This window comes from Aotus nancymaae, unplaced genomic scaffold (genome assembly GCF_030222135.1).
Source record: "Aotus nancymaae isolate 86718 unplaced genomic scaffold, 86718_ANA_hifiasm-v0.15.2.pri h1tg000076l, whole genome shotgun sequence".
Classification (NCBI taxonomy): domain Eukaryota; kingdom Metazoa; phylum Chordata; class Mammalia; order Primates; family Aotidae; genus Aotus; species Aotus nancymaae.
Window position 1 is genome coordinate 13,827,479 of NW_026988491.1, and position 24,267 is coordinate 13,851,745.

The following is a 24,267-nucleotide window of genomic DNA, read 5'->3' on the forward strand; positions in this document are numbered from 1 at the left end:
TTCCTTCCTTCTTTCCTTTCTTTCTTTGAGATGGAGTCTTGCTCTGTCACCCAGGCTGGAGTCCAATGGCATGATCTCGGCTCACTGCAACGTCTGCCTCCTGGATTCAAGCGATTCTCCTGCCTCAGCCTCCTGAGTAGCTGGGACTACAGGTGCATGCCGCCATGCCTGGCTAGTTTTTGTATTTTTTTGGTAGAGATGGAGAGATAGGGTTTCACTGTGTTGGCCAGGCTGGTCTTAAACTCTTGACTTCAAGTGATCCACCCATCTGGGCCTCCCAAAGTGTGGGGGTTACAGGTGTGAGCCACTGTGCCTGGCCTGATTTTACAAAATTATGGTAAGAATTAGGGGGGTTATTTTTGTCAAGTGCTTAGACCAGGGCCTGGCACAGGTAAAGGATCTGTGAGCATTTGAGAAATAAATGAACGTGAATTCTGAGCATCTTGAAATCTTTGTCCCTGTGCTATTAAGATATTTAGGCCTGGAAAGATCTTAATAGGGCAGGCATTCTGCCCCAGCTTCCTCCAGTCCAGCTTATTTATTTGTCCCCATGAACAGATGATACCTTTCTATCCAGCCACTACAATTGCAAGAAAGTTCTGGGGGGCGGAGTTGAGCGTGGGCCCAGCAGTCGCTGGAGTAGTGAGGAAGAGCCTGGCTGAGCTTTGTCCCTGGAAGGAGGCAGGTGGTTCGGGATCTAGGGAGGTGATAGGGAGCCTGGTCCATTTGTCAGGTGGGTGCTCCAGGCTGGGGTCCACCTCATCCACCCCCTGGCAGGGGCCTGGCAGCCCTACTCCCAGGACATAGGGGGCCCATAGTGGGCCCTAAGGTTTTAGTTGAAACATAAGCATGGGCTGGGCATGGCGCCTGTAATCCCAGCACTTTGGGAGGCTGAGGTGGGCAGATTGCTTGAGCCCAGGAGTTCGAGACCAGCTTGGGCAATATGGTGAAACCCCATCTCTACAAAAAGTGCAAAAAATTAGCTAGGTGTGGTGGCATGTGCCTGTGTTCCCAGCTACTCAGGAGGCTGAGATGGGAGGACCACTGGAGCCCAGGAAGTCGAGGCTGCAGTGAGCTGTGATTGAGCCACTGCACTCCAGCCTGGGTGACAGAGTGAGATCTTGTCTCAACAAAAAAAAAGAAAAAAGAAAAAAGAAAAAAGATTGGGTGTGGTGACTCATGCCTGTAATCCTAGCACTTTGGGAGGCTGAGGTGGCGAGTGGAACACCTGAGGTCAGGAGTTCAAGACCAGCCTGGCCAACATGGCAAAACCCTGTCTCTACTAAAAATGCAAAAATGAGCCGGGCGTAATGGTGGGTGCCTGTAATCCCAGCTACTCGGGAGGCTGAGGCAGGAGAATTGCTTGAACCTGGGAGGCAGAAGTTGCAGTGAGCGGAGATCATGCCACTGCATTCCAGCCTGGGTGACAGAGCAAAACTCCGTCTGAAAAAAAGAAAAAGAAATAAAGAAAAAGAAACATAAAGCGTTTAGGTTAGATATAAAGCAGGACTTTCTGCCAGTGTAGATGTGTGAAGGAGGCTGAGGTGGGAGTGTCAGTCCTGCCAAGACAAGGGAGGGACCCAGATCACGGAGGTGGCAGATTTCTGCTCAAATATAAAAGTGCTTTGAATGATCAGAGATGCCCAGAGAACAGAAGAGCTGCCCCAGAAGGTGGTGACATCTACGTCACCTCAGGTGTGCAAGCAGAGACAGGGTGGCCACTTTGGGAAGCTATAGCTGAAGGGGCCCAGACCTGAGAGTTCACCATCTGGTGGCTTCTCAAGGTCCTGTCCAGCCTTCTGATCTTGGCTTTATGACAATGTCGCCAGAGAAGAATGGGAGAAAATAAGTGATGGTTCGAATCTTCCCCATCCTTCCTGCCGCCTGATTTCTTCCACCCTCCAGGCCTGGGCTTTCTTTCTTTTTCTTTTTCTTTCTTTTTTTTTTTTTTTTTTTTTTTTGAGACAGAGTCTTGCTCTGTCGCCCAGGCTGGAGTGCGGTGATTTGATCTTGGCTCACTGCAACCTCCACCTCTGGGTTCAAGCGATTCTTTTGCCTCAGCCTCCCAAGTAACTGGGATTACAAGTGCCTGCCACCACGCCTGGCTAATTTTTGTATTATTAGTAGAGATGGGGTTTCACCACATTGGCCAGGCTGGTCTCGAACTCCTGACCTTGTGATCCACCTGCCTCGGCCTCCCAGAGTGCTGGGATTACAGGTGTGAGCCCCACGTATGGCCAGGCCTGGGGTTTTCTAGCTGTGCATTCAGCTGCTCGGGGTGTGGAGTGCCTGCCATGCTATCTTGTTCTTGCCTCCATGCCTTCTCTTTCCTTGATGCCATTTCCCTACCCACCTTCTCTCTTCTCATCTCAATCCTGTACAAGCTTTCAACGCTCAGTTCAAGTCTCTAGCCTTTGATGAGGCTTTTCCCTGAAGAGTCCTGATCTGAAGCCCACTCTGATCTGCAATAAATCCATCCCACCCGCAGTGCTGTCTGGCTCGCCGAATTCACACCTATAAGACACCTCTCAGCCTGTTGTGTGCTTACATGACCTTGCCTTGTAGTCTGCTTATAAAGGCTTGTCTTGCCTCCTTAGATAGATTAAAAGCGAGAAAGGGATGAATATTTGCTGGACACCTACTATGAGCCAGGCACTGTGCTAAGCCCTTTAAAGATGGTTTGCATCTTGCAAAGTGTGAACCTGTATCCCCATTTCACAGATGAGGTACCTGAGGCTCAGAGATATTGAGGGGCTTGTCACCACCCTCAGTCAGGAACCAGCAGAGCTGGGATCAAACCCAAGCGGACCTTTCTCTAAAGCTGTGCTGTCTGCCAGCATGGAGGCAGGGATGCCCAGGGCAGCCCTCAGCATCCCCCTGGTGCCCCTCACCACACATTCTCCAAGGAGGTGAAGAGGGCTGCGCCGGGCAACCCAGCGTGACAACACCTGGGCAGGGGTTGGGAGCACGGGACTGTTGGGGCAGGGGTTGGGAGCAAGGGGCTGCTGTTGCTTCCCAGCAAAGTAACCTTGGCCAGGCAGTTCATCTCTGGCCTCAGTTTCTTCATCAGTAAAATGGGGGCAAAAGGGTGAAACTCCAGGCGGGTGTTTTTTTTTTTTTTTTTTTTTTTGAGATAGAGTTTCACTCTTGTTGCCCAGGCTGGAGTACAATGGCGTGATCTTGGCTCACCCCAACCTCTGCCTCCTGGGCTCAAGCGATTCTTCTGCCTCAGCATCCTGAGTAGCTGGAATTACAGGCATGCACCACCATGCCCGGCTAATTTTGTATTTTTAGTAGAGATGGGGTTTCACCATATTGGTCAGGCTGTCAGGCTGGTCTCGAACTCCTGACCTCAGGCGATCCGCCCGCCTCAGCTTCCCAAAGTGCTGGGATTATGGAAGATGTGAGCCACCACACCCGGCCTCCAGGTGGTTTAAAGAGGTGCCTAGCACATAGCAGGCACTCACTAAATGCTTCCTGAGTTGTGAGCCAGTGAGTAGACCATTTGGCCTGCATTGGGGAGAGTCTTGATGCCTTTAATTTGTTTGGCTGGATGTAAATGAACAAATAAAAGGTGGTTATAACCTTGAACACTCCCTCTCCCCAACCCACAGCCCTTAGGTGAGAGAGGAAGGGAGACAGGGCTGAGGAGCATAGCATGGGGGAACTGGTGGGACAGGGTCCTGGGAAATGGTGAGGCTGAAGCCTTTGGAGCTGGATAAAGAGGCATCTGTTCCACCTGGGGATCCTCTGGGAAGCCTTCCTGGAGGAGGTGGCCTTTCAGCCAAGCCTAGGAGGTTGGGAAGAAGGAGGGGTGTGAATGAGAAGTGGGGAGGAGGCAGCTTGGGCCCTGGAGCGACCTTTAGAACTGGGTTCTAGCTCAGCTCCACCGTTTAAGAGCTGGGGCCTTAGGTGGGTGACCCCTCATGGGGTAGTGGAGTGAACACCCCCGACCTGGATCTCAGTGAGAAGCCAGGGTGGAACGTGGCAGAACAGACACCTGGGACATGGAGGTTGGCAGTAATGCCCCCCCACCCCTTTTTAAGCATGATGAAGCCCCCATGCCAAGGGGTCAGGACCCTCCCCCAGGCATGACCCTTAATTTTAAGGAGCTGGCCGCGGGGGGGGGCTTCGTGCCCCCTAGAGAAGGGTGGGAGCTCACCAGCCACCGCCGTCAGTCTGTCTGTCGCCTCCACGCCTCCCCCCACTCCAGCGTCCCGCGCCTGCAGCTTTCCCCGAAGACATTTGGTGTCAGTATAAGGACGGCTTTTCCTCGCACGCGGCGCGGCTCGGTCTCGCCGCCGCCGCACGTCCCCGCACCGCCAGGCGCTCGGGCTCCTCCGCAGCCCCCGCCGCGCGCAGACCCCGCGCCTCGAGCCTGGGGCCGGAGGCGCAAGCCGAGCCGAGGCGGGCGAGGAACCGGCCCCGGCCCCGCGCTCCCCGCCGCGTCGGTCTCTCCCGGGCACTTGCCCCGCCGCTCGGTCCCCGCAGCACCCGCGCCCCCGCCCCGGCCCGGAGCGCCGCGCTCCCGCCCGCCGCCTGCCGCCCGCAGCCCGCCGCCCGCCAGGAGCCTCGCCATCCCTACAGCCCGCCCGCCTCCTCCTGCCATGGCCCGGGCCCCCGGGCCCGCCGCCCCCCGCCCGCCGCCCCCCGCGCCTCGGGGGCTCAGCTGATCCTGAATTGGCGGGGGGTCGGCTGGCGGGGCTGGGGATCCCTCTCTATCGCCGGCTTCGGGTGGGGACGCGTCGTCCCCGCATCTCGAACCTGGACGACCCCCCGCGGCCTGGCCACGTCCATGCCAAGGTAGGTGGGGGCGGGGTGGGAGGAGGAAGGGAGGGCTCCGCTTCGATGCCAGTTTCTTGGCGCGTTGGCCTCTCTCTTCACTGGGGCATTTATTTATTTATTTCTGGGGACCAATCCCCCCAACCCGCGCGTGCCCGTCAGGTGAGCCCCCCATCCCGCGCCTTCGGGGCCATGCCTTGGGAGGAAGGACAGGAAACTTTGACCGGTCCCCTCTCCAAGGCCACGAAAGTTCTCTCGGTGCCAATACTGAAGCCGGCCGAGCCAGCGCTGCAGAAATTTATTCAACAAGTCAGGCTGCCGGCCGGGGCCCGGGCTGTCCGCGCGTCCAGCCGCCCCTCCGCAGCTGCGACTGCGGGCAGCTGGGCCAGAGCTGGTGCCAGTGTCCGGCGGGCTGAGCAGGGAGCGCTGGCCCGGGAGCGCTGGCCCGGGAGCGCGGCAGCGGAGGGCGCTGGCTGGGGGAGTCCCGGGCAGGGTTTAACTTTCCTGGAGGTGGGGGTGGTGGAGACCACCTCTTTGGCCAGCACCCCAGTGGGGCGGAGGCCTCACTGCATGAAGCCAGGCCAGGGTCGGAGCCGGGACTGTAGGGGTGAAAGGGACCCTCCGGAGGCTGGAGGTGTTATGTAATGAATGTTCATGTTGATTGGGTGCTAATTGCCTACTGGGTGGTGTTGGGGAGGGCTGTGGGGGACTAGAGGGCTTGGCAGTGGCGAGGAGGCCTCTTTTGGGGGAAGTCAGGGTGCCTAGGGGAGGGGGCTGTGGTGGGGCCCAGGCTGAGGCCTCAGTCAGCCCCTCTGCTAGTGTCTTTCTTCCCTGTCAGGGCCCTGGGGGCTCCTGAGCTGAGGAGGAGATTGGGGTCTGAGAAGACCTCTGCGCTAAATTCCCATCCTGAGGGTCTGTATCCTGGGTCCAGGTGTGTGTGTGTGTGTGTGTGTGTGTGTGTGTGTGAGTGTGAGTGTGTGTGTGAGAGAGAGAGAGAGAGAGAGAGAGAGAGAAGGAGCGAGCACTGGAGTGGGCCTGCGTGTCTGGCGTGTGTGGTGTACTGGGGTCTGATCTTCATGTGGGGAGGGTCCTCGCTGGAGAGCTCAGATTGGCCCGGGGAAGTGGCCAGTCCATCCTCTGTCTCTCGCCACCTGGAGGATTCACCCCACAGAGGCTGGCACCACCTCAGGGCTAGGACGCTGTGTGAACAGGGGCGTGGGTCTGTGGCCCAGCCCAAGGGAAGGGTTTGGCCTGAGGTGTGGGCCTGCCTCTCCACGCCCCATCTTCAGGCCCTGCTGGCACCTGGTCACCTCTTATTTCTGAGGCTCCTCTCAGCCCTAAGGACTCGCTTCTGGAACTCTTGTCCACCCTTCAGGACAAACTTTCTGTTCAGGATTCAAGATCCAGGGCTGGGCTGGGGACACCCCAGGAGTCTAGGGACCTCCCGGTTCCCTTCCTGCCTCCACCATCAAAGCAGAGACAGAGGGAGGGACATCAGAGGGTGACAGGTCAGGACAGGACAGGGTGACACTGAGCAGGGACCAGGTCTGGGACTGCAGTGTGGGGAGGAAGAGGAAAAGGTAAGGAGTGTGCCTGGAGGCTGTTGGGCTGGCCTGGCACCAAACCCATGAACCTGCCCACACCCCCAGAGGGCCAAGCCCCATGCCATGCCCTCCACGCTCTCTTCCTGGCTTCGCAGAGCTGCCGTGCCTGCCCAGGGCTCATGATGGGAGGCTTGGGGAAGGGGCTGCAGGTCTGGCTGGAGGCCCCTTCCCCTTCCTTTTGACTAAGGTTCTCTTCTCGATTCTTCCCCATTCCTCCCTCCCCACCTGCATGCCCCTCCCCTCCCCTCAACCCCATTTCAAGCCCTCCCTAGGAAGCTGGGGCTGCGAGGGCATCTCCCAGGCCCACCAGGGGGCACCAGGCAGTCCTTGGGTCCCTGCGGGTTCCCCTTGACCTTGGGTGGCGAGCTAGGGGTGGAGGGTGCTGCGAGAACCCCCTCCTCTCTCACCCTCTCTCTGCTGCAGATATCCTGCCCCTTCTGAGCCCACAGCCTCGCTGGGAGCAGTTTCGAGGACTGCAGCCTCTCTGTGGTTCTGGACCCAGGTCCCCTCCCTGAGCCCACCAGGGTCACCACCTCCATCTCCCCTCCCCCAGTCTCCCTCATCACGTCCCCTCTGTGGCCCTCTCTGCCACCTTCACCCCACATCCCAAGTGTGGCTGCCCTGGGCCTCAGCCTCCAGGAAGGGGCTCTCAGGCCAGTCTGTTTCTGGGCATCACTCTGTCCCTCCCCTACTGTAGTGGGGATCCTGCCTTCCCTTCTCCATCCCCCCACCGGTTCCTAGCGCTTTCCAAGGTAATCAAACAGGCTCCTGTGTGGCTTCTTGATGTGTGGCTGTCTCCACTTTGGCAGCTGCCTTCTAAAGTGTCTGGAAAGAGGGGATGCTGAGCTGGGTGTGGGAGTCTAGAGACCCCTCTGGGCTGCAGGGAGAGCAGGGTACCCTCCCCTCCATCCCTTCTCTGTCGCCAGCTCTTCCCCTGCTGCTGCTCCTCTTCCTCACCTGTCCACCAGTCCCCACTTCTCCTTTCCAACCTGCCTCCTGTTCTTTACTGCAGAACATTTTCTTCCCATATATTCCTAGGACATGCCCAGCCTTAATGCCCTCAGTCAACTCTTGTGCCCCCAGAGTCCTGGGTCTGGCCTGGGGACTCAGAGAGCCCAGGGAGCGGTGTATGCCCTGCACACAGTGGGTGTGTGGACTGTGGGTCTCTGGGAGTGTCTGAGTGTGCGGGTCTGTGGGTCTCTGGGTCTGTGGGTCCAGGGATCTATGAATCTGTGGGGTATGTGTCTGTGGATCTGTGGATGAGTAGACCCATGGGTCCATGGGTCTGTGGATCCTGACATCCAGGAAGATGTGAGTTGAATCTTTCCCCTCACTGTGGCTGCCAGTCTACAGAGGGAAGAAAACAAATCAGATTTTCTGATTTCCCTTTCTCTCATATTTATTCTTCACGTACTGTGTTCCAAGCCCTGTTCTGGTCGCTGGAGGACACAGCAGTGAGCGTAAGGGAACAGACAAAGCCTGCCCTCTTGGAGCTGCTGTGCCTGTGCTTGTGGGAGAGGATCCGGGCCTCCCCTGCCAGGTGCTGTGTGGGGATGTGGCCATGAGTCCTGGGTTCCACTTGTGCTCTGGGATTGGAGCACCCAGACCATATTTGATAGGTGAGGGGTGCAGAGGATTTAGCATGGCTTCTCTGGAGACCCTTGTGAAACAGCTGGGTGCTTTTGGGGCTCCCTGATAGGAGAGGAGGAGAAGGACGTGGTATCTCAAGGGTGAAGGTTCTATGGATGCCGTGGGCTCTTAAGGGCCAGGTTCAGTGCAGACCTGGCCCTGCCTCCCAGACCTTCTCCCTTCATCTCTGAGACTCCGCCTCTGCCCACTGCCCCCTTCTCCTGGACGCTGGCCAGAGCGGTCTGGGTAATGGTGCACATAGAGAGCAGCATTAGGGTCTTCCCTCTGCTGCCTGCTGCCTGCCCTGCCCTGTTGCGCAGTGAGGGTTGCATCCAGCCCTCTGTGGTTCTAGGGTCTTAGGCGCCTTTTGGGAAGGGCATAAGCTCTGTCCCAGCTAGGGTAGAGTTGAGCAAGTCCACAACCATGGCAAGAGGATCAGGTCACTGGCATCACAGGAGCATCCGCTTCTTATAAAACTGGGATAATACCTTCCACCTGAAAGGATTTTTGTGAGGCTCAGACGTGTTTCTGCAGCACCTAGCATGGGGCCTCGTACAATGAAGCTCTTTTTCTTTCATGAAATTGCTTTCCAAATCTTTTTCCCCATTTGTGATCTGGTTTTCGAGGTAGAGAAGGCATCGTCTTCTGCATTTTGGCAAGAGGAAATGAAGCTTGGGGAGACCGTGTGCAGTGGGGAGGGCGGAGCTGGGTCCTTGAGCTCTAGCCCTGGGACTCCTGATCCAGTGCTCTTCCTGCTGGACACCCCTCCCTCCCATCAGGGACCACGTTCACCCTGATTTGCTAGCTGAAGTAAGACCCAAGGCCCTAATTACTGCAGAGTGAGTAAAAACTGATCAGCAGAAGCGCCTGCTGGGAGATGTTCAGACACGCTGATGGAGGTTCTGACACAGCTGCGCTTGCTGCACTTGTCATAAGGTGGAGAGCCGGCTGAAAACAAACAAATGGCAATGCCTGGTGACAGATACGTGGGCAGGTACGGGGTGGGGGTAGGGAGGCTGCAACCTCCTGTCCACATTCTGGCCTGGACAACCCTTTAAAACTGGTGACCTGGAGCTGGCCTGCCCAGATCCAAATCCCAGCTCTTTCACTAAGTAGCTCTTGACCTTGGGAAGATCCTTTAACCCTCCGGTGCCTCAGTTTCCTCACCTACAAGGTGGAGAGAGCAAAAGCACATCTTAAAAGCTTACTCTATGCCTGGCATATCATAAGTACTCACAGATAATGTCGTCTTTGATTCTTGTTGGCTGTCACAGGAGGGGTTGCTGACTGAACCCACTCAGTAGGCTGCAGAGCTGGGAAGGCCAGCTGTTCATTTTTGTGACAGGTCTGAGATGACTATCAGATGTGGGCAGGCTCAGCTGACCAGACCAGAGCAAGTTTTGTGTCAGGCCATGCAACTGGGGGTGCCGCACTTTAGCCTTTCCTCTTTAGGCTGAGGAGCTCTGGCTCTGCTCAACTTCTCTGAAGAAGATTTGAGGGGATCAGTGGACCACATGACCCACAGGTGCTGCAGTAGGACTGGGTTGCCAGCTGGGCCCTGATACTTCCAGTCTGCATCAAGAAAGGCCAGAATCAGGCAGGTAACCTGTCTGCTGTGCTCTGGGTGGCCTGATGCAAGTCCGATTCTGCCCAGGCAGAGGAAAGGGGGAAGAGTTGAATGTGACTGGGGAGGGGTCCCAGGGAGGCATGCGATGTGGAGATTGTCACCCAAGGAATGGTTGAGGGAGCTGGTGACAAGAGGCCTGGGGCAGATGAGGCTCTGGGGTGGGCGGGCTGTTGTCATGCGTCTGCAGGGCTGTCATGCGGAAGAGGGAGCAGATAGAGGGTTCCAGGGGTTCTGAGAGGCCGGCTGGAAGATTCTGGAAGGCAGGTTTCCCGCAGTCTCACAAAGGCTTTTCTGCAGACCACCAGATGCAGGCTCTGCATTGGTTTGTATGTGTGAGTGGCTGTTGTGTCTGTGTGTGTGTGATTGTGTGTACATGTCTGTATATTCTGTGTGTGCATATGTGCCAGTGTGTGTCTGTGTGAGTGTATTTGATTTGTGTGATTGCGTGCATATGTATGTGTCTGGGTGTGTGATTGTGTGTATGTGTGTCTGTATGAGTTATGTATGTGTCTGTAAATGGGTGCTTTGTGTGTTTATGTGTCAATGTGTGTGATTGTGTGTATGTCTGTGAGTATATGTCTTTGTGATTGTATGTTATGTGTGATTGTGTGTGTGTATTCTTTGTGTACATGCATGTCTGTGTGTGTCAGTGTGAGTGTATGTTATGTGAGTGTATGTGTGATTGTGTATATGTATGTGTGTGTATGCATGTCTGCATGTGTGATTGTATCTGTGTGAGTGGGTGCTGGTGTATCTATGTGCCGTGTGTGGTTCTATGTGTGTCTGTGTGAGTGTGTGTTATGCGTGTATGTCTGTGTGTGGTTATGTATCTGTGTGTTGTGTGTATGGCTGTGTAATTGTGTGTCTGAGTGCATGCTGGTGTAATTATGTTCTGTGTGTGATTGTGTATTTTTGTGTCTATGTGTGTTATGTGTGTATGTCTGTGTGTGTAATTGTGTGTGTATGTCTGTGTGTGTGATTGTGTGTTTGTGAGTGTGTCTGTGTGAGTGCATGTTGGTGTACCCATATGCTGTGTGTGATTGTGCATCTGTGTGTGTATGTATGTGAGTGTGTGTATGTGTTATATGTCTGTGTGTGTGATTGTGTGTCTGTGTGTGTAATTGTATGTCTGTCTGTGTGTGTAATTGTGTGTCTGTGTGTCTGTATGAGTGCATGCTGGTGTACCCATGTGCCAGGTGTGATTGTGTGTCTGTGAGTGTGTGTGATTGTGTCTGGAAGTGTGTTGTGTGTATGTGTATGTGTGATTGTGTTTATATATGTATTGTGTGTGTATGTCTGTGTGTGTGATTGTGTTTGTGTGTCTGTGTGTGAGTATGCTATGGAGCGTGTGACTGTGGGTGTGCGAGTGTGACCATGTGATTTTTGTGCTTGTGAGTGTGTTTGGTGACAGATTAGGTCACCTCCGGGCTCTCATTCTTTTCAGAGATTCCCTGTTTGAAGACCTGGAAACAATTAGAGTCTAAAACCAGACACTGTTTCCGGGACCCCTGGGGTTCAGGAGTCTGGAACTCCATGGCAGAGGATACTAACATGGATGGGAGACTGTCGGGGGTCTCACTGTGCACCTGCCTAGTGCCCGGTGGTGTTACCCCAGCTCGTCTTCACAGCAGCCCTGCCACGGAGCAGTTGTCTTCTCATTTTATAGACAGGGAAACTGCAGCACCTGCCAGCTGAGTTGTGTGCTAAGGTGGATTGGTGTCGGGACTCAAATACAAGTCTCAGCTTCCAGTGCCCATGCTCTGAAACCCACACTATAGATTCAGGATGATTGTAGTTAATAATTTGGGCCTACAAGGTTCTGGGTGATTCTAAGATATTCTGAAATTCCTGGATTCTAGTATTTCCTGAATGAATTTGTTGCTTGTTCTTCTAGCAGTGATATTAGCTGGTGTGTGGTTGTTGACAAAGGGATAAATAAGTTGCCTCCCTGTATGAAAACACACATGTGCACACATGTATACACACACACATACACATGCACACACATGTATACACACACATACATATGCACACACATGTATACACACACACACACATGCACACACATGTACACACACACACGGGGTCTGAGGCCACCAGGCCAGGCCTGAGATTTTCCTCCACCAGGGCTCTGAGCTCTGGAGACACAGGGCATCCTGACACTGCACTTCCAGGGCTCTGGAGTGCTGGCTGGAAGATTCTGGGAGGCAGGTTTCCCCACTGCCTTGGGAAGACTTGGGCATCTTGGCTGGGTCAGCAGCTGTATCGCCACTGCCTGATGACTCAGCTTGGGGAGGGCTGTTCCAGGGCACCATTCCCGTCCCAATTTGGTGCCTGGAATGGTTTAGTGTTTGGGCATGGTAGTGAGCAGACCTGAGCTGGGAACTGACTCTGCCGGGTACTAGCTGACTGATTATGGTCATGGCTGTACTTCCCTGTTCCCCGTCTCCCTCTCCATAAAGTAAGAATGAGAATGGCCTGTATGCCATGGAGTTGTGGTAAAAATTGACACAGATGATGCATAGAGAGCTGTTGGCCATTGCTTGATGGGGTCATGGTGGTGACAGTGGTGACAATAGTGATGGTGGTGGTGATAGTGGATGGTGTTGGTGATGGTGGTGATGATGATGGTGTTGGTGATGGTGATGGTGATGGTGATGATCATGGTGGTAGTGAGGGTAATGGCAGTGATGGTGATTATTATGGTGATGGTGGTGGTGGTGATGATGGTTCTGGTTATGGTGATGGTGATGGTGGTGGTGGTCATGTTGGTGGTGAGGACAATGGTAGTGATAGTTATGATGGTGTTGATGGTGGTGGTGATGATGCTGGTGTTGGTGGTGGTGTTGGTGGTGATGGTGGAGGTGGTGATGGTGGTGGTGGTAGTGATGATGATGGTGGTGGTGATGATGGAGCTGGTGATAATGATAATGGTGATGGTGGTGGTAATGATGGTAGTGGTGGTGATGATGGTGTTGGTGTTGGTGATGGTGGTGGTGATGGTGATGGTGGTAATGATGGTAGATGGTGCTGGTGTTGGTGATGATGGTGGTGATGGTGGAGATGGTGATAATGATAATGATGGTGGTGGTGGTGATGGTGCTGGTGTTGGTGATGGAGGAGGTGGTAATAATGATAATGATGGTGATAGTGATGATGGTAGATGGTGGTGATGATGGTAGTGGTGATGATGATGGTGCTGGTGTTGGTGATTGTTGTGACGACGGTGGAGGTGGTGATAATGATAATGATGGTGCTGGTGGTGATGATAGTGATGGTGCTAGTGTTGGTGATGGTGGTGATGGTGATGGCAGAGAATGGGCTGGGGTAGCAGCCCCTGGGGATAACACAGTTGATCCAATGCATGCTCAGCCATCCACCAGAGTGCCTCCCCATCTACATTATGTTGCTTCTTCCTTTTTTTTTGAGATGGAGTCTTGCTCTTGTTGCCCAGGCTGGAGTGCAGTAGCACTATCGCAGCTCACTGCAACCTCTGCCTCCTGGGTTCAAGTGATTCTACTGTCTCAGTGTCCTGAGTAGCTGGGACTACAGGTGTGCACCATCACGCCCAACTAATTTTTGTGTTTTTAGTAGAAACAGGGTTTTGCCATGTTGGCCAGCATGGTCTCAAACTCCTGACCTCAGATGATCCACCCACACCAGCCTCCCAAAGTGCTGGGACTACAGATGTGAGCCACCGCGCCCGGCCCATCATGTTGCTTCTTAACAAGAGCCTGTTGAAGCAGGTGGGAGAAAGGCTGAGCTTTACAGAGAGGAAAATTGAGGCTCCAAGAGGCTGACAGAGTCGGAAATGGGGGTCTGTGTTCCAGACACAGCAAGTTTCTGCTCCTATCCCTGCTCCTGGAGGCCAGCACAATTGCCACACTGCTGCTTGGTGGGCCACTCATGAGAAGGAGTGTCAGGGTGAGGCCCTGGGAGCACCTAGAAGAAGGGGAATCAGGGATGTGGAGGCAGCTCAGACTCTGGCACCTAATGGACCTGAGTTTGAATCCACCAATGCTGTCACCTAAGGCAAGTCCTCTTGTGTTGTGAGGCTCCATCTGCAGACAGATTGGAGCCCAGGGAGGCCCAGATACCAGTCCCCTCGGGGCTTCCAGCCATGGGCACACAGGCATCTGGGATAGGAGCTGGGCCACAGACACAGGACAGAGAGATTTCTGGACTGGACTTGGGGTCTTTGGGAGTGGGGAGTGGATCAGAGAGTAGTGGCCTGCGAAACTGCTAAGGAACAGGTCAGAGGGAGATGGTCTGGGTGGTCACTGGGAGCAGGTAAGAGGGTGGAAGCTGAGTGGTCACTGGGAGCAGGACTGGGAGCACGTCAGAGGGAGCAGGTCAGAAGGTGGAGACTGGGTGGTCGCTGGGAGCAGATCAGAGGGTGGAGACTGCATGGTCACTGGGAGCAGGTCAGAGGGAGGAGGCTGGGTGGTTACTGGGAGCAGTCAGAGAGTGATCTGTGAACAGATCAGAGGGTGGAGGCTGTGTGGTCACAGGGAACAGGTCAGAGGGTGGAGACTGGTGGTCACTGGGATCAGGTAGAGGGTGGAGGCTGGGTGAGTACTGGGAGCAGTCAGAGGGTGGAGGCTGGGTGGTCGCTGAGAACAGGTCAGAGTGTGGAGGCTGTGTCGCCACTGGGAGTACGTCAGAGGGTGGAGGCTGGGTGGGTACTGGGAACAGTCAGAGGGTGGAGGTTGGGTGGGCACTGGGAGTAGTCAGAGGGTGGAGGCTGGGTGGTCACTGGGAGTACATCAGAGGGTGGAGGCTGGGTGGGTACTGGGAACAGTCAGAGGGTGGAGGCTGGGTGGTCATAGGAGCACGTCAGAGGGTAGAGATGGGGTGGTCACTGAGAGCAGGTCAGAGGTAAAGGCTGGGTGGTCACTGGAAACAGATCTGAGGGCAGATACTGCAGGGTTGAGGGTGGTGGTCAGGGGTGTGGTTTCTGGGAGTCCCACAGTGAGGGGAGAGGTGTGAGGACAGGGCAGCAGTGCAGTGTGGCAGTGTTAAACAGGTCAAGAGAGGCAACAAGCAAGTCAATGCAAGCGACGTAGCCCAGAGCCAGGAAGGGGATAGTTTTGTGTAGTCCTAGAGGCCAGGGCAGCTCTTTCTACCTGTGCGGTTTCAGGAAGGATTTCAGCAATGCTGGGCGAGGGCTGCGGGGTGTGCCACTCTCTAACTGCTCCCACTGCAGTCCATGCAAGGCCAGGTGCTTTACCTTGAGAATAAATCTCAAGCCAGCCCCTTCTCCCTGTCTTCACCAGCAGCCAAGGACAGGCCAACCTAGCTCCTCCTGGCCTTTCCTGCTCCACCCCTGCTCCTTCATCCACTCTCCCTTCACCCCCTAGAGAGATTGCTTAGAAACAGACCACAGCACATCACTCCCCTGCTTAAAACCCACCCATGCCTCCTACTGAACTTGGGATTAAAGCCCACACTCCTCTGTGTTCTCCCCCAGGGCCCTGCTGAATTCTTTGGTTTCATCCGCCACCCTGCCCCAGGCTCAGCCTCACTTTTTAATTTTTTGAGACAGAGTCCCGCCCTGTTACCCAGGCTAGAGTGCAGTGGCACAATCTCAGCTCACTGCAACCTCCGCCTCCTAGGTTCAAGTGATTTTCCTGCCTCAGCCTCCGGAGTAGCTGGGGTTACAGGCGGGCGCCACCACACCCAGATAATTTTTGTATTTTTAGTAGGGGCAGGGTTTCACCATATTGTCTGGGTTGGTCTCGAACTTCTGACCTCGTGATCCACCTTCTTTGACCTCCCAAAGTGCTGGGATTACAGGAGTGAGCCACCACGCCCGACTGGCCTCACTTCTGTTCTTTAAATGCATCGAGCGGGCCCCAGCCTCCTGGCCTTCGCACATGCTGTTCCTCCTATGCTCTTCCAGCAGATCCATCAGGGCTACTGCCTTCTGATTCTTGATTTTCACTTAAATATCTCTTCCTTTAGAGAGGGCAAGATGATTGTCTCCACTCCCACCTTTCCCCCTTGTTTATTTACTGCCCAGCACTTTTTATTCACTTTGTCAACAAATATTTATTGAGCACCTAGTAAGCTCCAGGCACCATTCCAGGTGCTGGGGATACAGCAGTGAGGGGATACACCTCCCTTACAGGCTTCTGTTAGGTTGGGGAGACAGACACCAAATCATGGAGTTATAAAGATATAAATTATGCACTGTGTTTGATGGTGATAAGAGCTGTGGAAAAGCAGAAAGAGAGAAAGTAATTGATAGGTGTGTCTCTTTCCTCTGTGGAAGTGTGGGCTGAATGCGGGCTGGTGCTGAGTCTGGCTCGTGCCCCAGCATAGCCCAAAGCCCACACAGTGCCCACACACAGTAGGCGCTCATTGGACAAATGAATGAATCCGTAGGGCCTGGAAGAACAGGGCCTGGGGAGGAGAAGGTGCCGCAGTGAGAGGGGAGAGCAGGAGCAAAGCCGAGGACCCGATGAGGTCCAATCTGGCCAGAGCAAATGGCCAGGGGAGGGCATGGTGCCTCCAAGTCTGGCATAGTGGTGGGCAGACCTGGAGCCACCCTAGGGAGGGTGTGTTTCAGCCCAGGAGGTTGACACGTGGCAGGCCAAGGTGCCCGGCAGCTTATGTAAGGCCCGTGGCTGTTTTTTCTGGAATCAAGAGCAAAGTCCTGAGCTCAGGAGAAAACTCTGCCTCCCTGACCAGCCAGGGGAAGTGGCAGGAGGTGCCAACTCCCACCCATTGCCCCTAGGAGCCAGGGAAATGTCCAAAGGCATCAGCTCTGGGTGGCTTGGTGGACAGCCCAGCAGCAGCTGGGTAGGCAGCAAGGATGCGGGCCCCACCTCTCCATCCCACTGCCTGACCTGGCCCTGTAGGGCTTCTAGGATCCCAGGGACCCCATTGGCCAAAGTTTTAGGGATTGGTACCTTCCGGGGTGAGGTGGTGAGGGGCAGGCTCTAGCAGCGGCTGTCCTTCCCATCTTGCCACTGGCCGGCTACAGGGGCTCTCGGCCAGCGAGGGCACCGTCAGTTGTCACAAAGCCTGCCTGCGGGGGCTGGGATTCTGGCCTCTGACACCACCTGGTGCTTCGCTTGGCTGGGTGCATAGCTTTGACAAGCCGTTTTATTCTCTTGGCCTCAGTTTCTTCACCTACCAAACAGGCATAATAGCCCTCCTGAGGTTATCGAGAGCATCAGACGTGGTCAGGGTGTCCTGAGCTGGAGTCAGAGCCAGCGAGATGATTCGCACCGCCCAGAAAAAAATGAAAATGTGGGATCCCTTGATAAGAAATTAAGAATTGCATGTTGGTGGCAGTAGAATTCTAAAGCAAGTTCAGGGCTCTTCTCAGCAAGGGGCCTTGTGCAGCTGCCCGGGCCACAGGCCCAGGAAGTGAGCTCTGACTGGAAATCTTTTTTTTTTTTGTGACGGAATCTCACTCTGTCCCCTGGGCTGGAGTGCAGTGGTGCGCGGTCTTGGCTCACTGCAACCTCCGCCTCCTGGGTTCAAGCAATTCTCCTGCCTCAGCCTCTCGAGTAGCTGGGACTACAGGTATGCGCCACCATGCCTGAGTAATTTTGGTATTTTTCTTAGAGATGGGGTCTCACTGTGTTGGCCAGGTTGGTCTCAAACTCCTGACCTCAGGTGATCCACCCGCCCTGCCTCCCAAAGTGTGGGGATTACAGGCATGAGCACCGTGCCCGGCCTTTGACCAGAATTCTATTTCTGCTGTTACTTGGCTGCACGTCTGCCCTGTCCCTTCTCTGGGCTTCAGTTTCTTCATCTGTAAGGCAAAGAGGTTGGACTCTAAGACTCCTGGGTTCTCAGCCTCGTAAGGCAGCAGCTGGGAGATTCCTGGGTCAAGGAGTCAGCTGTGGGTCTCAGCTCCAGGGTCACTTCTTCAGGGAAGCCGACTGTGATTCCCTCCTGGTTTGCTAGGGTTCCCCCCCAGTGTCTGATTCTGCAGCACCCCAACTTCACCTTTGTAGCCTGCATTGTCTTGGCAATAATGTCTGTCTTTACAAAAATCTCTTTTTTCTTGCAAGTTTTCTTTACCTTTGATGTTGCAATAAATAGACAGCAGCCTGACCAACATGGTGAAACCCTGTCTCTACTAAAAATACAAAAAAATTAGCTGGACATTAGGGTGCATGCCTGTAATCCCAGCTACTTAGGAGGCTGAGGCAGGAGAATTGCTTGAACCTGGGAGGCAGAGGTTGCAGTGAGCTGAGATTGTGCCACTGCACTCCAGCCTGGGCAACAGAGCAAGACTCCACCTCAAAAAAAGAAAAAAAAAAAAAAGAAGGCTTTAGTCTCCCTAGTATCTTCATTTGCTAAAACTGAGGCTCAGCCAGGGCGAACCAACTTGCCCCATGATCACTCAGCTTGGAAGAGGATTCCGACTTGGGTGGAGCTGGGACCACAGCTATTTTGTAATCCTCACACCAGGGTGAGGGTGAGGGGTCTGTGGGCCTCAGGTGAGGCTATCAGAGCTGTGCCCATCCACTTATTGGTGGAGAGGCAGGTTGGGGAGCATGTACCAGACCTGTCCCCACCACGTGCCACCCTCTCTGTCTTCCCCAGGGCTCCCAGCTCAGCGTGGACATGGCTGAGAGTGCCTCCCCGCCCTCCTCATCTGCAGCTGCCCCGGCCGCTGTGCCGGGGACCTCCACGGAGCAGCCTGGGCCCCGGAGCCCCCCATCCTCCCCTCCAGGCCTGGAGGAGCCCCTGGATGGAGCCGATCCTGACGTCCCACACCCAGACCTGGCGCCCGTTGCCTTCTTCTGCCTGCGACAGACCACCAGCCCCCGGAACTGGTGTATCAAGATGGTGTGCAACCCATATCCTCTGCAGCCTCAGCTGATCGGGGTCCTGCAGGGGCTGAAGGGTGGGGGGCTGGGATTGAGCACTGCCTGCCCATACCTTGCTCCAGGGAGACCTGAGGCCTGGGGTGAGGCCACTGGGCCTTGGTGGTGGTAAGTGAGCTCAGGGGTGGGTCTGGGGAGATCTCGAACAGATGAGGACCTGGTGTCCTGCTGATGTGAAGGTTCTGGAAGTTGCTGGTAGCTTTGGGGTCAGTCCAGTGGCTGGATGGCTCAGAAAGTCCTTGGGTGTGGGCCCCAGACCTGTGCTGGGCTGGGAATGCAGGTCAGTCAGACTCTGGAGCCATCTGATGGGCCGTGACTGCACAGGTGATAGGAACTGTGATCAGGAACTGTGGGCATGTGCAGGGGGCAGCTGGTCCCAACACACAGGGCGGGACTCATTCTCCCTGCTGTGCCTCCAAGCAGTCTCTTCCTAGGCTCCTGCCTCCACTTGCTGCCTCCTGTGGGTTTATGTTCTCCCTGCTTGAGACTGTCATGATTTGCTGTGGCCCCGGAGGTGCAGAGCAAAGTCCTAACCCAGCCCGCCGGGCTCTGAGTGTCCCATCCAGCCTCACTTCCCACCCCTTGGCTTCTTCATGCTCTTCTGAGCCTCAGGGTCTTCTCACTGGCTCTTCCCTCTGTCTGAAAAGCTTTTCCCTTCTTTCTGCACCTGGCCAAATCCTTTGCTACATCCTTAAAATCCCAGCGTAAGCATCACCTCCTCAGGGAAGCCCTCTGGGATTCCTCCTCCGCTTCACATCTAACTGTGGAATTCTGAATCTAATATTTGCCTCCTGTTGGGTACTGTCAGATGACCAGGGTGGGGATCCCAGCACCCAGCACAGCACCTGGCACATCGTGGGTACTCTGGCAGTGTTTGCTGGGTGCACATGGGCAATGCCAGAGCTGAGTCCTCAATAAGGAAGGGCATTGGTTGAGTAGAGAGGGCAGTAGGAGGCAGGAGGAGGGCACGCAGGAACAAAGCCTGGAGAATGGGGGAGTTGCAGGCAGTGCTGGAGCCCTGAGGGGCAGAGTGGGATGAGGTGAGGCTGCAGGCATGATGGCAGCCCCACAAGGCCTTGGAGGCTGCATGAGGGTGGGGCTGTGTTCCAAGGGCAGGATTTGAAGCAGGTGCCTGGAGAGATCTGTGCTCTGGAAGGACCGTATGGGACTGGATTGCAGGGTTAAGCTGGTGTCTGGGGACCACTGAGGAGGAAGCTTGGGGACCCAAGCCGTAGTGGCCTTGTGGTTTGGGGGGCCCACCAAACAATGCCCACACAGGTCTTGGGATGCTGGTGCTTGTGGCCACACAGGGCAGGGTGTGGGGAGCTGGTGGGTCAGGTGCAGGCATGACTCCTGTCCTGGAATCCAGGGATGCCTGATGCAGGCTGTTAAGACTGGCCCCAGGACTGCTGGCCTCGCCTTCTGTAGGGGGCTGAGGTGATGGTGGGCCCTGGGTCCTCCTAACTTTGGAAACCAGAGGGTCTCTACTGGAGTGGGGTGCAGAGCTGGGTGTTCCTTGCTGGGTGGGGGCTGAGAACCTCTATGCTCCTTCTGGGGCACGGCTCATAGGGTCTCAGGCATGGTGAGAGGGTCCGCTTGGTAATTAGTTCACCCAGCACTCACTGACGTCTGCCCTGGGACACTGAGGACAAGGAGGGGGAGCTGGTCTGTCGCAGGGAGCGCCTAGGGAAGAGGGAAGCAGGCACTGCCCACGTGGCGGTTTTTTTTTTTTTTTTTTTTTTAAGACAGAATCTCACTCTGTTGCCCAGGCTGGAGTGCAGTGGCACCATCTCAGCTCACTGCAACCTCTGCCTCCTGGGTTGGAGCAATTCTCCTGCCTCAGCCTCCTGAGTAGCTGGGATTACAGGTGTGTGCCATCACATTTGGCTAATTTTTGTATTTTTAGTAGAGGTGGGGTTTTAGCAGCCATGTTGGCTGGGCTGGTCTTGAACTCCTGACCTTAGGTGATCTACCCATCTCAGCCACCCAGAGTACTGGGATTACAGTTGTGTGCCACTGCACCCTGCCACATGGCTAGTTTTAATACAAAGCATTGGGGCAACCTCAGGGGCCTGTGGCATGCAAACAGAGGAGCGCCAGGGCTGAGAAGGGAGTGGCCTTAGGAGTTTTGGGCCTTTAGGAAGAGAAAGGCTGGCAGGAGGACTAGGGAGACAATGTCACAATGTCTCGGGGGTCTATCCTGGTGAGATGACAAGAGTTGATTTTGGCTCTGTCACTTGGGTACTGCGTGACCATAAGTCACTTTGCCTCTTTGAGCCTTAGTGAGTCTGGATGGGCAATCTGCTCTGGGATGGAGGCAGGGGCATGGCTCAGATGACTTGGCCTGGGAGTCTGACCCAGCTTGCATCTCTGATGGGCTCTGGCTGGGCTGGCTGGGCTGCTGCCCTGGTGTTATGGTGAGGCCTCCAGATGGGGGTGGTTCGAGTCCCGTCTGCCATGTGTGTGACTCTGCGCCTCCACCTAAAATGGGGGAGCCAGATGTGTTGCCCCTTCGAGCCCTGGGAGCCCGAGGTGTTAGCCACACACGCCGTGGGGGCTGCCTTGACTTCAGGCACCCTGACCCCTGACCACTGAGCGAACCAGCCCTCCGGAACCCACCCAGTTTTCCACATTTCTGGCCTGTTGGGCAAACAGAGTTCTTGGGGCCACTGTTTCCTTGTTTTTGTTTATTTATTTATTATTTTATTTTTTTTTTTGAGATGGAGTCTCACTCTGTTGCCCAGCCTGGAGTGCAGTGTCGTGATCTAGGCTCATTGCAACCTCAAGTGATTCTCCTTTCTCACCCTCCCAAGTAGTTGGTATTACAGGCGCGTGCCACCACGCCTGGCTAATTTTTGTATTTTTAGTAGAGATGGGGTTTCACCATGTTGGTCAGGCTGGTTTCGAACTCCTGACCTCGTGATCTGCCCGCCTGAGTTTCCCAAAGTGCTGGGATTACAGGCGTGATCCACTGCGCCTGGCATCTCCTGGGTTTTTACCACCCCTCTCACCTCCACCCTCAGGACATATGAGTCGTGGCCTGGGGTTTGGGACAACAGTAGGGCTGGCCAGGAGGGAGAGGAGTCCTGGTTTTGGGAAGAGCTGGGCTTGCCTCTTGTCTGTCTGGAAAGAGCCCTGGGTTCAAGGGGTGGGGCAGTAAGCAGACCCCTCCATCAGGAGGGACTTTTCAGCCCCGGGAGCTGCGCAGAGCGAGCGCTGCTCTGGCACCCCCATGGCCAGGGCTGCCGAGGCTGGGCTGGGATAGAGGTGATTCAGGTCCCAGCCTTAACTGTTGGGATACGGGCTCTCTTTGGGCCAGAGATTCATTGACGTGAAAGTGCAGCAGCTTCAAAGGTGTCAGCTCTGGGACACTCAGACTCGAAACTTCTGTGACAGTCTAAGGGTTCAAAGTTAAGATTTAAGGCTCGGCGACACTGAAATTCTAAGCTTCTGTGATTCAAAGACTGCAAAATTCTATGTTTCAAAGAGTGTGTGAGCCTAAGACTTGGTGGCTGTGATGCTGTGTGTCTGGGATTTGGAGGACTTGGGTGCGGTGACTGCAGCCGCTGCCGGCCTGAGATTTCATAGCTGAGTTGGGTCAGGAGGGAGAGAGGCCAAGGAGGGCTCTACAAACAGACCCAGGAGACTTGGCTGTCCACAAGGGGCCTCCGGAGCAGGGACTCTGTCATGGGGAGCTCAGGTAGGCTTTAGGGGCTTGGGTTGGGGTGTGTGTGTCGGGGATGGGTGCTGAAGGTGCTAGGATTCTTTTTTTTTTTTTTTGAGATGGAGTTTCACTCTGTTGCCCAGGCTGGAGTGCAGCGGTCGATCTTGGCTCACTGCAACCTCTGCCTCCTGGTTTCAAGCAATTCGTCCTGCCTCAGCCTCCTAAGTAGCTGGGATTACAAGCGCATGCCACCATGCCTGGCTAATTTTTGTGTTTTCAATAGAGACCGGGTTTCTCCATGTTAGTCAGGCTGGTCTTGAACTCCTGACCTCATGATCAGCCCACCTCAGCCTCCCAAAGTGCTGGGATTACAGGCGTGAGCCACCATGACTGGCCGGCGCTAGGATTCTTTCCTGGCCAGAAACTTCTCTCCCTCCTGTGCTCCGTGGGAGGGGGCTGGGGCAGTGCTTAAGCATTTGGAGGGTGATGATGCTTTATAGTCTTGGCTGTGCTGCATACTCAGTAATAGTAGTGTCCTTCAATCATTGTGAGCACCACAAACGACCCTTCACACGTCCAGACCCTGCAGAGGGTGACTCTCTTCCCCACTGAGAATCCAAAGGGATGGTACAAGCATAGCATCCGTGTCAGGCTGGTGGGGGCTGCTTTCATGATGGCTAGGCCTGGGAAGGGGAGGGCAGCATGGGAGGGTCCCCCAGACAGTCTTTTCTGAGCTCTTATCCCTGGTGCTGAGGGACCCTGGCCCAGAGCCAGATGCCCTTTGAAGCCTGGTGCTCCCTGACTCAGCTCCTCTCTCAGCCCGGATCGAGGCCCTGAGTCACCACCTGACTCACCGGAGAGCCAGCAGGCTGCTGGGACCCTGGTGGAGTCTGCGAGCTGGGGTGGGAAAGGGCCGCTCACCCAAATGTCAGCACCGCTCCTGGGCTGCGGGCATGCACTGCCAGCTGGGGGTGCAGCTGCGAGGCCTCTGGATTTGAAATGTCAGGGGATAGGTTGTGCTACTTGAATCATGGGGAGGTGGCATGTGGCACTGTGGAAAGCACTGGGCACCTGAGTCACACAGACCCAGAGGGGCTGGTTCTGTCTCTTGCTGTGTGACTGTTGGTTAGTTTCTTAACATCTCTGAGCTCCAGTTTCCCCACTTGTCAAATGCAGGTGGTAAGACCCACTCCACAGAGTTGGTTGCACCGAGGACAGAGCAGGGCAATGTGACAGTGAAGCTTTGCAGATTGGAAAAACTGCCACATGTGTGGTTATCACTTTGATTACCTGCGCCCGAGCCTGGAACAGGGCCCTCATGTACTGCTGAGTCAACACTCTGCTTGCTGTAGATTCAATTAGACATTGGGGACAGGTCTTTAGATAGAACATAACACCTTCAGAGGACATTGTTTCCAAGGAACATCAGATCCAATCTCTGTTACTTTGATGAATTTCAACTTGTTCTGCTGCTAGTGGCCATGCCCCCATCAATGCAGACATTGCTAATCGAGCCTGGCATCCTCCAGCAGGGCACCTCTGGCAGCTGTGGGGAACCATCAGCCTGAAACCTATTACTATTTTCTACCCTAGATTAGACTTTCAGAGCCTTTCTTTTTTCTTTTTTTTTTTTTGAGATGGAGTCTCTCTCTGTTGTCCAGGCTGGAGTGCAGTGGCATGACCTTGGCTCACTGCAACCTCTGCCTCCTGGGTTCAAGTGATTCTCCTGCCTCAGGCTCCTGAGTAGCTGGGATTACAGGTGTGTGCCACCACACCCAGCTAATTTTTGTATTTTGGGGTTTCACCATGTTGGACAGTCTGGTCTCAAACTCCTGACCTCAAGTGATCTGCCTGCCTTGGCCTCCCAAAGTGCTGGGATTACAGGCATGAGCCACCATGCCCAGCCTTCAGAGCCTTTCTTAGGAGCATAGCTGGCTGCATATGGCTGAAGGGGCAGGGCGGATTGCGCCCACTTCCCTTTCCCCTCCCTGAGCCTTAGTTTTCTTAGCTCTTTAATTGGGTGATTCAAGATGATTAGAGATGATTCCTGTAAAGCACCCGGCGGTGTGTCTAGCACAGAGCTGTTCAGGATGAGTGCTGAAAGTGTTT

At 54.9% G+C, this 24,267-nt stretch overlaps 1 protein-coding gene across 1 annotated transcript in view; it reads left to right on the forward strand.

Moving 5' to 3' along the window:
- Positions 1-4,736: 4,736 nt before the first annotated feature.
- CACNA1I (calcium voltage-gated channel subunit alpha1 I) overlaps positions 4,737-24,267 on the forward strand; it is a 123,315-nt gene continuing 103,784 nt past the window's right edge. The window contains exons 1-2 of the mRNA XM_064368063.1: positions 4,737-4,803; positions 18,211-18,467. Of these exons, the coding sequence (XP_064224133.1) occupies positions 18,232-18,467 (236 nt within the window). The 5' untranslated portion in view covers positions 4,737-4,803; positions 18,211-18,231. The remainder of the gene's footprint in view (positions 4,804-18,210; positions 18,468-24,267) is intronic.